General features: G+C 52.3%; 1 protein-coding gene across 1 annotated transcript; it reads right to left on the bottom strand.

Moving 5' to 3' along the window:
* Positions 1-5658: 5658 nt before the first annotated feature.
* Positions 5659-10254, bottom strand: LOC138363123 (sporozoite surface protein 2-like). The gene is made up of 3 exons (XM_069322113.1): positions 10220-10254; positions 6941-7539; positions 5659-6803 (listed from the first exon to the last, which is right to left on the bottom strand). Exons 1-3 carry the CDS (start codon positions 10252-10254, stop codon positions 5659-5661), a joined length of 1779 nt encoding a protein of 592 aa, XP_069178214.1.
* Between the last annotated feature and the right edge of the window lie 4138 nt (positions 10255-14392).

Genomic DNA, 14392 nt, shown 5'->3' with positions numbered 1-14392 from the left:
CGGGCCTTGCATAGTAGGCTGAGAAGTGCGTTCTGGCTACTAAGTACGACATTATATATATATATATATATATATATATATATATATATATATATATATATATATATATATATATATATATATATATATATATATATATATATATATATATGAATGAAAACTCACACCCCAGAAGTGACTCGAACCCATACTCCCAGAAGCAACGCAACTGGTAACTACAGGGCGCCTTAATCCGCTTGACCATCACGGCCGTCAAAAGGAAGTGATAGCCGAGGCTATTTGAGCCACTTCCCCGACGGCAACTCGGATGGTAATCTTGGGCATAGCATTTCACCAAATCACCTCATTCTTTGGGGCACACGTGAGGAACACAAATGCGAACAAGCCTGAATGGTCCCCAGGACTATATGCGAATGAAAACTCACACCCCAGAAGTGACTCGAACCCATACTCCCAGAAGCAACGCAACTGGTAACTACAGGGCGCCTTAATCCGCTTGACCATCACGGCCGTCAAAAGGAAGTGATAGCCGAGGCTATTTGAGCCACTTCCCCGACGGCAACTCGGATGGTAATCTTGGGCATAGCATTTCACCAAATCACCTCATTCTTTGGGGCACACGTGAGGAACACAAATGCGAACAAGCCTGAATGGTCCCCAGGACTATATGCGAATGAAAACTCACACCCCAGAAGTGACTCGAACCCATACTCCCAGAAGCAACGCAACTGGTAACTACAGGGCGCCTTAATCCGCTTGACCATCACGGCCGTCAAAAGGAAGTGATAGCCGAGGCTATTTGAGCCACTTCCCCGACGGCAACTCGGATGGTAATCTTGGGCATAGCATTTCACCAAATCACCTCATTCTTTGGGGCACACGTGAGGAACACAAATGCGAACAAGCCTGAATGGTCCCCAGGACTATATGCGAATGAAAACTCACACCCCAGAAGTGACTCGAACCCATACTCCCAGAAGCAACGCAACTGGTAACTACAGGGCGCCTTAATCCGCTTGACCATCACGGCCGTCAAAAGGAAGTGATAGCCGAGGCTATTTGAGCCACTTCCCCGACGGCAACTCGGATGGTAATCTTGGGCATAGCATTTCACCAAATCACCTCATTCTTTGGGGCACACGTGAGGAACACAAATGCGAACAAGCCTGAATGGTCCCCAGGACTATATGCGAATGAAAACTCACACCCCAGAAGTGACTCGAACCCATACTCCCAGAAGCAACGCAACTGGTAACTACAGGGCGCCTTAATCCGCTTGACCATCACGGCCGTCAAAAGGAAGTGATAGCCGAGGCTATTTGAGCCACTTCCCCGACGGCAACTCGGATGGTAATCTTGGGCATAGCATTTCACCAAATCACCTCATTCTTTGGGGCACACGTGAGGAACACAAATGCGAACAAGCCTGAATGGTCCCCAGGACTATATGCGAATGAAAACTCACACCCCAGAAGTGACTCGAACCCATACTCCCAGAAGCAACGCAACTGGTAACTACAGGGCGCCTTAATCCGCTTGACCATCACGGCCGTCAAAAGGAAGTGATAGCCGAGGCTATTTGAGCCACTTCCCCGACAGCAACTCCAACACCCCAAAGAATGAGGTGATTTGGTGAAATGCTATGCCCAAGATTACCATCCGAGTTGCCGTCGGGGAAGTGGCTCAAATAGCCTCAGCTATCACTTCCTTTTGACGGCCGTGATGGTCAAGCGGATTAAGGCGCCCTGTAGTTACCAGTTGCGTTGCTTCTGGGAGTATGGGTTCGAGTCACTTCTGGGGTGTGAGTTTTCATTCGCATATAGTCCTGGGGACCATTCAGGCTTGTTCGCATTTGTGTTCCTCACGTGTGCCCCAAAGAATGAGGTGATTTGGTGAAATGCTATGCCCAAGATTACCATCCGAGTTGCCGTCGGGGAAGTGGCTCAAATAGCCTCGGCTATCACTTCCTTTTGACGGCCGTGATGGTCAAGCGGATTAAGGCGCCCTGTAGTTACCAGTTGCGTTGCTTCTGGGAGTATGGGTTCGAGTCACTTCTGGGGTGTGAGTTTTCATTCGCATATAGTCCTGGGGACCATTCAGGCTTGTTCGCATATATATATATATATATATATATATATATATATATATATATATATATATATATATATATATATATATATATATATATATATATACACACACACACACACACACACACACACACACACACACACAAGAGTGGTTACATTCCTGTACAGCCACTAGCGCCCATAGCGTTTCGGGCAGATTCATAATCCTAATTTTCCCTGGAATACGACCCGCCAAATCATTTAACAACCAGGTACCCATTAACTGCTGGGTGAACAGAGGCTACAGTTAAGGATTGACGCCCAGTCATTCTTCTCCGGCCAGGATGCGAACCCAGACCAAAGCGCTCGCGAACTGCGTGGCAAGTGTCTTACCACTGCGCCACAGGAACTGCTGCTAAGCTGTTAGATAACTGTTACCTAAGCTTCAACGAAAGGGGTTTCCTGAGCCTTATTACTGCCTCTCAGGTTGGAGGAGCAAGCAGGTCCCCCCTACCCCCTCAACCATCGCCCCCCCCCTTCACTTCCCTCCTTCCCCCCCCCCCGTCAACTCCCTTCCCCCCCCCCCCAACGCGCGCGTCCCCACGCACGAAGAGGGAGCATTCAGTTAGCTTAACAGGCTTGAGACTGCAACTACTCGACTCATATTTATAATGTGGGCACCCACGCTCCACCTCCCCCCCCCCCGACCAATCCCTCCAACACCCCCCTTCTCCCTCCAGACCATTCAACCCCCCCCCCCCCACACACACACCCCTCATGCTCTCCCATATGCCTCCCCCCCAGTGCACCACCCCCCACCCCAGAGTACCTCCCCCCACCCCAGAGTACCTCCCCCCACCCCAGAGCACCTCCCCCCAGCGGGGCCGGGCTCACTCATGGGCTCCTGCACGTAATACTAGTGACTAGATACTGCAACGCGCACGCGCGCGCCTCAAGTGCCTCATACGCCGGTATAGCCGATACGTGCGCACGCGTTCGGCTGGTGCGCATACGTTGAAGTATGCGTGTATGGAAGGTGGTGTGTGTGTATAGGGCCTGGTGTATGTGGTGTATGAGAGTGACGAAGTATATATATTCGCGTGACCTAGTTGCGGTGGTGCCAAGTCTCTCTCTCTCACAGAGTGGAGGCCAGAGGCGGCGTTGCCAGGGTCTCGTGGTTGAGGTCACGTGACCACCGCCATTCGCCTCCACCTGGTAAAATTAATTATACCTTTCCTCACTCGTAGGAGGGGGGGGGAGGGGGTGTAGAGGCCCACGTAGCGGCCGTTGGCGCACCTGCTGCAAGTTCCTTAGGAAACCCCTGCCCCACTGAGGCCAACTTTGTCATACTCGTCTGCCCTCTTAAGACCCAATTCACTAACACTCGGTGTAGGCCAGTCGGAGGCTGGCGGCCCGCTGCAAGGTGATCATTGGGCTTTTTTTTTTTATTCCGCCTATTATATCGGTCCTTTCGTATCCGGAAGGTGTTAGGACAATGGTTGTTTAATGGGGACTACTGGCGTAGGTGTGAGGGCGTGGCAGCTGATTGGACAGCGCTTAGGATTCGTAGTCCTGAGGATCTGGGTTCGATCCCCGGTGGAGGCGGAAACAAATGGGGCAGAGTTTCTTTCACCCCTGATGTCCCTGTTCACCTAGCAGTAAATAGGTACTTGGGAGTTAGACAGCTGCTACGGGCTGCTTCCTGGGGAGGGACCGGGGGGGGGGTAACAAAAAGGAGGCCTGGTCGAGGACCGGGCCGCGGGGACGCTAAGTCCCGAAATTATCTCAAGATAACCTCTCAAGATGGGTGGGGGGTCAAGGATGATATTAGTAGGTCGGGTAGTGTGATAACTTTGGATACGACTGGTAAACACCGCAAGATAGACAAGTCTGGCGTGTATTACTGGGGGGGGGGGGGTAGAGGCGTGGGGGCGCGAGAGGGGGAGGGGAGGGGGGGTTGCATGCACTGTGCCAATCACAACAGCCAGAATGTGACCACCACACGGGGTCAGGGTCACAACCCAGCTCCCAGCTGGCTCTCCCAGGGCTCCTGTCACGGCCTAACTCCCCCTCCCCACCCGGGGTGACCTCTCCATGTGAGTGAGGCCGCTCTAGACAAGCAGAATTCATTGTCTGTCATTCCTGATTTGCCACTGTGAAAAAAAACGGGCAACCCCCTCCACCCCCCCCCCCCACCCCTATCCCAGATATAGCCGGTTGGAGTACATAATGCGATGCATAGAAAACGTAGTAGGTATTTATGAGTTATTAGTTTTCATAGTAGGCTGCATTTGTAACGTTGGTTACCGTAAAGAAAAAAAAACACGTTTAGAATTCCTCAATTAAAAGCATTTTGTTGTTCAAACGTAATTTCTTGTTGAAGTTATTTTAGTGTTAATATTGCGTATGCCTCGGGAGTCCAAGGACGAGAGTTCGATCCCATTGTATAACCCTAATATTTCCTCAAGCTTAACATTCACGTGATTTCATTGTGGTTTGAATGAAGAAAATGTGTGGGTGTAGCGTCGGATGAAGGAATGAATGACTTGCAGCGCCAAATGTATTATTTTCAACGGCAAGTAACCATCTGAGGTGGTGGAAATTTGCTGCCAAGGTGTGTTGTTAGTGGTGGAGCGGGCCGGCCTTGTCGCTACCACCTCCCACTCCCTCACGGGTGTGTGTGTGCGTAGTGTGTGGGGGTGTGGGTGTGTGTGTGTGTGTGTGTGTGTGTGTGTGTGTGTGTGTGTGTGTGTGTGTGTGTGTGTGTGTGTGTGTGTGTGTGTGTGTGTGTGTGTGTGTGTGTGTGTGTGTGTGGGTGTGGGGGGGTGGGTGGAGGAATGTTTCATTTGTTTCCTTTTGGACTGGGACGAACGACCCTGCTGCCTCCTAACACTTTTGCGTGATGTAGTCCATCATGTCTTAGGCCGTCTTTCCTCTGAGCTGTTTCCCAAGTTATATCTGTTAGGAATTTTCTTATCTCCTCATAGTTTCCCTTTCGGAATGCCGGCCTTTTGTGTTCTGGTCTCTTCCTTGAGTACATTAACCATTCTTCGACGATATATATATATATATATTATATATATATATATATATATATATATATATATATATATATATATATATATATATATATATATATATATATATATATATATATATATATATATGGGTAATAAGTTTCCACCTGTGTCCTCTTGTTGGTGTTCCATCCGTGCTAAAGAGTTTGTCTTTGTCCACTGTCAAGTCCCCTGAGATTTTTGTAGGTAGTTATCATGTCTCCCCTTACTCTTCTGTTTTCCAGGGATGTGAGGTTCAGCTCCCTTAGCCTTTCCTCGTAGCTCATACCTTTCAATTCTGCTGGTGGTACTGCTGGGACTGGTGGCATTGGTGGCACTGACACTGATGGTGGCACTGTTGGCACTGTTGGGGCTAGTGGCACTGTTGGGGCTAGTGGCACTGTTGGGGCTGGGTGGCACTGTTGGGGCTAGTGACACTGTTGGGGCACGTGGCACTGTTGGAGCTGGTGGACCTACTGGTGGCACTGTTGGGGCTGGTGGACCTACTGGTGGCACTGTTGGAGCTGGTGGCCCTACTGGTGGCACTGTTTGGGCTGGTGGCACTGTTGGGGGCTGGTGGCACTGTTAGGGCTGGTGACACTGTTGGGGTTGGTGGCACTGTTGTTGCTGGTGGCACTATTGGGGCTGGTGGCACTGTTGGGGCTGGTGGCGCTGTTGGGGTTGGTGGCTCTGTTGGGGCTGGTGGCACTGTTGGGGTTGGTGGCGCTATTGGGGTTGGGGGCACTGTTGGGTCTGGTGGCACTGTTGGGGTTGGTGGCACTGTTGGGGCTGGTGGCACTGTTGGGGTTGGTGGCACTGTTGGGACAGGTGGCACTGTTGGGGCTGGTGACACTGTTGGGGTTGGTGGCACTGTTGTTGTTGGTGGCACTACTGGTGGCACTGTTGGGGTTGGTGGCACTGTTGGGACAGGTGGCACTGTTGGGGCTGGTGGCACTGTTGGGGTTGGTGGCACTGTTGGGGCAGGTGGCACTGTTAGGGCTGGTGACACTGTTGGGGTTGGTGGCACTGTTGTTGCTGGTGGCACTATTGGGGCTGGTGGCACTGTTGGGGCTGGTGGCGCTGTTGGGGTTGGTGGCTCTGTTGGGGCTGGTGGCACTGTTGGGGTTGGTGGCGCTATTGGGGTTGGGGGCACTGTTGGGTCTGGTGGCACTGTTGGGGTTGGTGGCACTGTTGGGGCTGGTGGCACTGTTGGGGTTGGTGGCACTGTTGGGGTTGGTGGCACTGTTGGAGTTGGTAGCACTGTTGGGGTTGGTGGCACTGTTGGGGCTGGTGGCACTGTTGGGGTTGGTGGCACTGTTGAGGTTGGTGGCACTGTTGGGGCTGATGGCACTATTGGGGTTGGTGGCACTGTTGGGGTTGGTGGCACTGTTGGGGTTGGTGCCACTGTTGGGGGTTGGTGGCACTGTTGGGGCTGGTGCCACTCTTGGGGTTGGTGGCACTGTTGGGGCTGGTGGCACTGTTGGGGTTGGTGGCACTGTTGGGGCTGGTGGCACTGTTGGGGCTGGGTGGCACTGTTGGGGCTGGTGCCACTCTTGGGGGTTGGTGGCACTGTTGGGGCTGGTGGCACTGTTGGGATTGGTGGCACTGTTGGGGCTGGTGGCACTGTTGGGGCTGGTACCACTCTTGGGGGTTGGTGGCACTGTTGGGGCTGGTGGCACTGTTGGGGTTGGTGGCACTGTTGGGGCTGGTGGCACTGTTGGGGCTGATGGCACTGTTGGGGCTGATGACACTGTTGGGGCTGGTGCCACTGTTGGGGGTTGTTGGGGCTGGTGGCACTGTTGGGGTTGGTGGTACTGTTGGGGTTGGTGGCACTGTTGGGGTTGGTGGCATTGTTGGGGTTGGTGGCATTGTTGGGGTTGGTGGCACTTTTGGGGTTAGTGGCACTGTTGGGGTTGGTGTCACTGTTGGGGTTGGTGGCATTGTTGGGGCTGGTGCCACTCTTGGGGTTGGTGGCACTGTTGGGGCTGGTGCCACTCTTGGGGTTGGTGGCACTGTTGGGGGTTGGTGGCACTGTTGGGGTTGGTGGCACTGTTGGGGCTGGTGCCACTCTTGGGGTTGGTGTGGCACTGTTGAGGCTGGTGCCACTCTTGGGGTTGGTGGCACTGTTGGGGCTGGTGCCACTCTTGGGGCTGGTGCCACTCTTGGGGGTTGGTGGCCCTGTTGGGGCTGGTGGCACAGTTGGGGCTTGGTGGCACTGTTGGGGCTGGTGGCACAGTTGGGGCTTGGTGGCACTGTTGGGGCTGGTGCCACTCTTGGGGCTGGTGCCACTCTTGGGGTTGGTGGCACTGTTGGGGCTGTGCCACTGTTGGGGCTGGTGCCACTCTTGGGGGTTGGTGGCACTGTTGGGGCTGGTGGCACTGTTGGGGCTGATGACACTGTTGGGGCTGGTGGCACTGTTGGGGGTTGGTGGCACTGTTGGGGCTGGTGGCACTGGTGCTCACAGGACCGGCAGCGGCACCAAAATAATGTATGTTATATAATTAGGGATATGCATCTTGCTGTAGGATTATTTGTGCGTGTGGGATAGATTTTTTGTATTATTAACACATTATATAGATACACCTGCCTTTGTGCAGCTGCCCCAGACTATATGAAGGGGAGTACAGCGTGTCACACAGCTAGCTACGTGGTGCTAAAAGTCCCCATCACACAGGATGGTCAGTCATACAGAGGCATGCGATCAGTAGTCTGCACTGGCAGACTCTGGGAGCATTATGAGGATATCATCAAGAACACGAGAGTGAATAAAGTAATTGGAAAGCTCCAGGTACCTCATGCCAGTGGGTCTGAATGTGGGAGGCAGGAGTGGTGAGATGTTTCACTCTTGGGCTGAGGCACTCCAGGTGAACACTCTTGGGACAGACCGTGATGTACTCACTCCAGTCTGTAGTGACAGTTGGCTCTTAACCGCCCTCGGATATCACGTTCAGATATCAACCATCATCCGATATCAACCACCAGTTGCTTCGAAGCATCACTGGAAATAGATCAGTTTAAGTAGACGAGTTTTGCTCAGTTCTTTTTTTTTTTTAGAATGTGTGTGTCCTTCGACCCAGGTTGGTCGGTAGAGCGACGGTCTCGCTTCATGCAGGTCTGCGTTCAATCCCGGACCGTCTAAGTTATTGGGCACCATTTCTTCCTTCCCATCCCACCCCAAATCTTCCAAGGGCTATATAGTCGTAATGGCTTGTCGCTTTCTCCCGATACTTCTCCCTTCCCCCTTGTTGACTCTGTCCGGGACAGAAAAACTCTCAAGAGATGTCCTAGGTAAGGGCAAAGGTGCACGGTCCCCCAACCAGTTACTAGCCACAACCAACTGTTATTGAAAGTGACGCGATTTATTGTCCTGATGTAAAACACACCGCTGTTTGTTTACCAACAAAAACTGTTCATTATCCCATTCCTTCCGCTGAAGGTCGGGGTGGGAGGCAGTGGTGAACAATGCGAGAATATCTGGTGACACGCTTGTTCCATCACTGTCTCTTGTACCAGCCTCCACCCGCGGTGAGGACACTGGACACGAGCACCAAAAGGCTCTCCCCCTCAGACTACTGCACTACATCACAAGTTTCCCACCCCTACACGTTGAGTTCTCGCTGTGATGGTCATCAATTCTAATGAACGGGCCACAGCGCATCAACAGACCCTAAGGCGAGTGGTAATCAAGCAGGTAAACAGCAGCAGGGAGCAGGGACACACAAGCAGCAGTAAGCAGTACATACACAAGAGTCTGGCCGCCAAAACAAACAAACAAACACGCACACACACTCACAAGAGTGGACCCGGACCTCACCTCCCGTGCATTTGCTTCTATAAAAAGCCGGCAGAGGAAAATCAATGGAGGAAAATATTCTTGACTGCGGCGGAAAGTCTAGACGGAAACCTGGGGGGAGGTGGGGGGGGGGGCTCTGGCTAGACAGGCACGGGGGGTCTTGGGGGGGCGGATGGGGGCTCTTGGAGGGGGGGATGGGAGGTGCTCTTGGAGGGGGGGGGGTAGAATGGGGGCTCTTGGAGGGGGGATGGGGGGATCTGGCTAGACAGACAGGGAGCTCTTGTGGGGGGGGTGGGATAGGGAGCTGGCTAGACAGGCACATGGGGGGGGGGAGTGCTGGCGAGACGGGCACTGAGGGAGGGGCTTGGGACAGGGGAATAACATCTATTTTTTGTTATCTTTATTTAATAAAATACAATATAAATCATATATACTTAAATTTTACAAGGCAATACTACCTTACATCTGACTTAAAACTAGAAGTGAGGGGTGGGGGGGGGTTACTGTCTGGGGTCACACTAGAAGTGACTGGAGGGAGGGAGAAGGGGGGGATGGTTGGAGACAACAGTAGTCACCTCCCCCTGGTATTAAAGGTTGTACTAGTACTTAAAATATTAGTTTTGAGGTCATCTTTCGTTTGCCTAGAATCAAGCTTTTTGGGCCATTAAACCCCCAATTTTTCGAAAAATCGTTTGATTAAACTATCAATATTAATATATAAACTCTTGTTTACTAACAATTGCATAAATCTCGAGTATTAATAGATCATTGCAAAATACACCGAGAATATCCTTACAATTAATAATACAGTAAGGTTCCCAGTAGTGTTGGTGTAGTGTGTTGTAGTAGACCAAATACACCAGGATTACGTGAAGACAGAGGGAGGGAGGTCTGTGAGCGAGCAGCAACCGTGACTGGTGTGGGGATTTGTTCAGTCAGCCCCTGTTAGGCGGTATCTGAATTAGGGGAAACTAACTTTATAGGCATTAAAGTAAAGCCTGGGTATAATACCCTAGAAATAGGGTCCAATAGGAAGGTAGGTCGACAAGCACTAGTGCCCAAAGATGGGTTGCTTGGGCTCCTCTATTTCTGGCCAGGCAAAACTTACTACCACTTGTCAATCGTAAATAAAATGGCAACCGTTTTGCCAAACCCAAATCGTGCTAACCCAAGCAACCTACCTAACCTATAGAGGCCGATGTATTGTAAACCTAAATATTAGGGCGGATTAGTATGTCGAAGTTTTTAGACAATTGGTTGAATCAGTTAAAAATGCGACGTATTGAGAAGACGGGGCTTACTTTGTTGGTGGAGAAGACGGCGTCTTGTTTACCATATTCCTGCAGGCTCGAGGCGTTAGCTCTTGGACTCTGCCTTTCTAACCGTTGGTTGTCTAATGTACTGACTTCGGACCTAATTTTCTCCATCATATCTACTACGTATATTTCTCCCGCACATCCTCGGGAAGCAGCCCGCAACAGCTGTCTAACTTCCAGGTACCTGTTTACTGCTAGGTGAACAGATGCATCAAGTGAAATATACTCTGATAATTTTTCTGCCTAATGACGACGACTCCAGAACGCTGTCCGCTCGACCGCAAAGACCTGTATGTGGGAAGAGGGGTAGAGAGTTAGACTTTATGGGCAAAGTTGGCATTAGGGGAAAGCCTTGGAGTAGAGCTTACCTGTGTGCCGTGTTGCAGCACAGTTCTTGCTGCAATATTAATTTTAGAGTCTTGCTAGGCACCAGAATCCTGCAAGCTCCTCTTACTGCCGTTGTTGGTGCGTACAGGCGAGGCTGCCTGTTAAAGGGGTGTAGTATAGATTGTTAGGTCTCGCGGACCAGGCCGTCTCGCGGTCCTTGGCGTCTCGCGGTCACGGGCGTCTCGCGGGCCGGGGCGTCTCGCGGGCCGGGGCATCTCACGGTCCGGGGCGTCTCGCGGGCCGGGGCGTTTCGTGGGCCGGGGCGTTTCGTGGGCCGGGGCGTTTCGTGGGCCGGGGCGTCTCACGGTCCAGGACGTCTCACGGGCCGGGGCGTCTCACGGGACGGGGCGTCTCGCGGTCCGGGGCGTCTCGCGGTCCGGGGCGTCTCGCGGGCCGGGGCGTCTCGCGGTCCGGGGCGTCTCACGGTCCAGGACGTCTCACGGGGCGGGGCGTCTCACGGGACGGGGCGTCTCGCGGTCCGGGGCGTCTCGCGGTCCGGGGCGTCTCGCGGTCCGAGGCGTCTCGCGGGCCGGGGCGTCTGCGTGGGTTGTCACCTTTGATAGGTCTCAAAACATATCACTAATCTTACGGAGACTTGACGATTGATGTACAGAAGGCCACCTTGAGAAGTCGATTGCAGACATGAAGGGTCGATTAAGCCATTACTGAAGTGATAGATGTTAATAATTGGCTCATGATGGCCCTTAAGGCTTGTTAGTCCTCCTGAGGGTGGTTAGTCCTCCGGAGGGTTGTTAGCCCTCCTTAGGGTTGTTCAGGCCGTCGCCATACCTTAATAACCAGCAAATATACTTTAGTCCTCAACATAATCAAGGACTAAACTGTGTGTGTGTGTGTGTGTGTGTGTGTGTGTGTGTGTGTGTGTGTGTGTGTGTGTGTGTGTGTGTGTATACTATAGACACAAAGAAGTTGCGTACACGTGTGTATATCTAACTGCTATAGTCTGTTACTTAATGATTTGAATTTAGAGTTGGTGTCGTGTTGGAACACCCAACGCATAGGTTCGAATCCTCATAACGCCTCCAGTGGGTTTTTCTCATTGGTGGCGCGATTAGCATTAACTATGCAAGCTGTAATCATCAATAATTAACATTGTTGTTGTTAGCAACTTTTCCAGACCTGAGACATTTTGGATCGATGACCAAATTGATGAGATCAATTTGTATTGAACTGTTTACATTCCAGTTTGCTTCAAATATAATGTGCTTTCTGGGGTGTGGTTTGAGGCGTGAGTGGTGAGGCTTGGCGGTGGTGCTGGGTTTACGGGTTTTATTTTAATGGTTTGGGAAGAGGATGTCTATTGGTTGTTGGGTTATTTCCTTGTTTCGTTGTTGTGTCGCTATTCACCAGTGTTGCTGTTCACTGGTGTCGCTGTTCACTAGTGCCGCTGTTCACTAGTGCCGCTGTTCACTAGTGCCGCTGTTCACTAGTGCCGGTGTTCACTAGTGTCGCTGTTCACTAGTGCCGCTGTTCACCAGTGCCGCTGTTCACTAGTGCCGCTGTTCACTGGTGTCGCTGTTCACTAGTGTCGCTGTTCACTGGTGTCGCTGTTCACTGGTGTTGCTGTTCACTGGTGTTGCTGTTCACTAGTGTCGCTGTTCACTAGTGTCGCTGTGCACTAGTGTCGCTGTTCACTAGTATCGCTGTTCACTAGTTCGCTGTTCACTAGTTCGCTGTTCACTAGTGTCGCTGTTCACTACTGTCGCTGTTCACTAGTGTTGCTGTTCACTGGTGTCGCTGTTCACTGGTGTCGCTGTTCACTGGTGTCGCTGTTCACCAGTGCCGCTGTTCACCAGTGCCACTGTTCACCAGTGCCACTGTTCACCAGTGCCACTGTTCACCAGTGCCACTGTTCACGTGCCACTGTTCACCAGTGCCGCTGTTCACCAGTGCCGCTGTTCACCAGTGTCACTGTTCACCAGTGCCACTGTTCACCAGTGTCACTGTTCACCAGTGTCACTGTTCACCAGTGCCGCTGTTCACCAGTACCGCTGTTCACCAGTGCCACTGTTCACCAGTGTCACTGTTCACCAGTGCCGCTGTTCACCAGTGTCACTGTTCACCAGTGCCACTGTTCACCAGTGCCACTGTTCACCAGTGCCACTGTTCACCAGTGCCACTGTTCACCAGTACCGCTGTTCACCAGTGCCACTGTTCACCAGTACCGCTGTTCACCAGTGCCGCTGTTCACCAGTGCCACTGTTCACCAGTGCCGCTGTTCACCAGTGCCACTGTTCACCAGTGCCACTGTTCACCAGTGCCACTGTTCACCAGTGCCGCTGTTCACCAGTGCCACTGTTCACCAGTGCCGCTGTTCACCAGTGCCACTGTTCACCAGTGCCACTGTTCACCAGTGCCACTGTTCACCAGTGCCACTGTTCACCAGTGCCGCTGTTCACCAGTGCCACTGTTCACCAGTGCCACTGTTCACCAGTGCCACTGTTCACCAGTGCCACTGTTCACCAGTGCCACTGTTCACCAGTGCCACTGTTCACGTGTTGCATGGGCTACTTGTAATACTGCAACACAAAGGACAATTCAGTGGGAAACCAGTTCATGACCTGAATAGTCCTCACACACACGCGGGTTTAACGACCTGGCCGTCGAATGGCCTAGTTATGACAGGGAGTAGACACCTGGGTCTTGAGGTACATGGTGTAGGGTCCTGAAGGGGGTGATCCTTCCCTAAGATACAACCCACAACAGTTGCCTAGCTCCTGATACACAGTTACGGCTTGGTGAAGATAGCCATCAGGTAAGAGAAACGTGCCCATTCAGTCCCGCCTGAGCATCGAACCAGTTTCCCCGATTGCGAGTCGAGAACGTAGACCACTGTGCTACGGGAGGATAGAAGATTGGAGCCCATTAATGGTTAGGGGGAAAAAGGTTTAATGGGTATATCTTCGTAGGTTTTCATTGTGCAAATTGACTTATTATGCTCGACTTCATAATTGATTCACTTAATAATGTTTTACATAGACACATTATGTATGGGTGCATGTTTGTTACCGGGGGAGTGGGGGGGGGGGGGTTGTGGGGGGAGGGGGGCGTGAGGTAGCTGAATGGGTGTGGTTGACGGAGTGGGGATGGGGCAGGACAGGTGTGGGGGGGGGGGCAGAAAGGGGCTCTGTGGGAGGGGTTATGAACATGTGTGTGTGTGTGGGGGGGGGTGCCTGGTGAGGGCTACAGGTGTTGCTGTTGGAACATCTGTAACTCGTCCCATTTCCGTTCATTCTCTTTTCCACTCCCCATTCCTCCCCTTCCATCCCTCCCTCTCCCCCATCCCTCCCTCTCCCCCATCCTTCTCTCCTCCCATCCCTCTCTCTCTTCCCATCTCTCTTTCCCCCATCCCCACTCTACCATCCCTCACTCCCCCCATCCCTCACTCCCCCCATCCCCACTCCCCCATCCTTCACTTCCCCCATCCCTCTGTCCCCCCACCTCCCTCTCTTCCATCCCTCACCCCCCCATCCCTCACCCCCCATCCCTCTCCTCCACCTCCCTCTCCCCCATCCTTCACTCCCCCCATCCCTCTCCCATCCCTACATCCCTCTCTCCCCTTGGCGGTTAATTCCATTCCTTAATAATTATGCAGAGATTGAGAGGGGAAACGGAAGGGGAAAATTAAAAAAGAAATGGAGAGGGGGAAGTGAGACGGTAAGCAGGTTGGGAGTGTAGATGTGTACTGGGGGAGGGAAGGGGAGGCACTTAACTACAGTTCCTTAAAGATACTCAGGCATGCTGGGGGGGGGG

This window comes from Procambarus clarkii, chromosome 10 (assembly GCF_040958095.1).
Source record: "Procambarus clarkii isolate CNS0578487 chromosome 10, FALCON_Pclarkii_2.0, whole genome shotgun sequence".
Taxonomy (NCBI): Eukaryota; Metazoa; Arthropoda; class Malacostraca; order Decapoda; family Cambaridae; genus Procambarus; species Procambarus clarkii.
The sequence above is the reverse complement of the archived record's forward strand: the minus strand, read 5'-3'. Positions and strand labels throughout refer to the sequence as shown.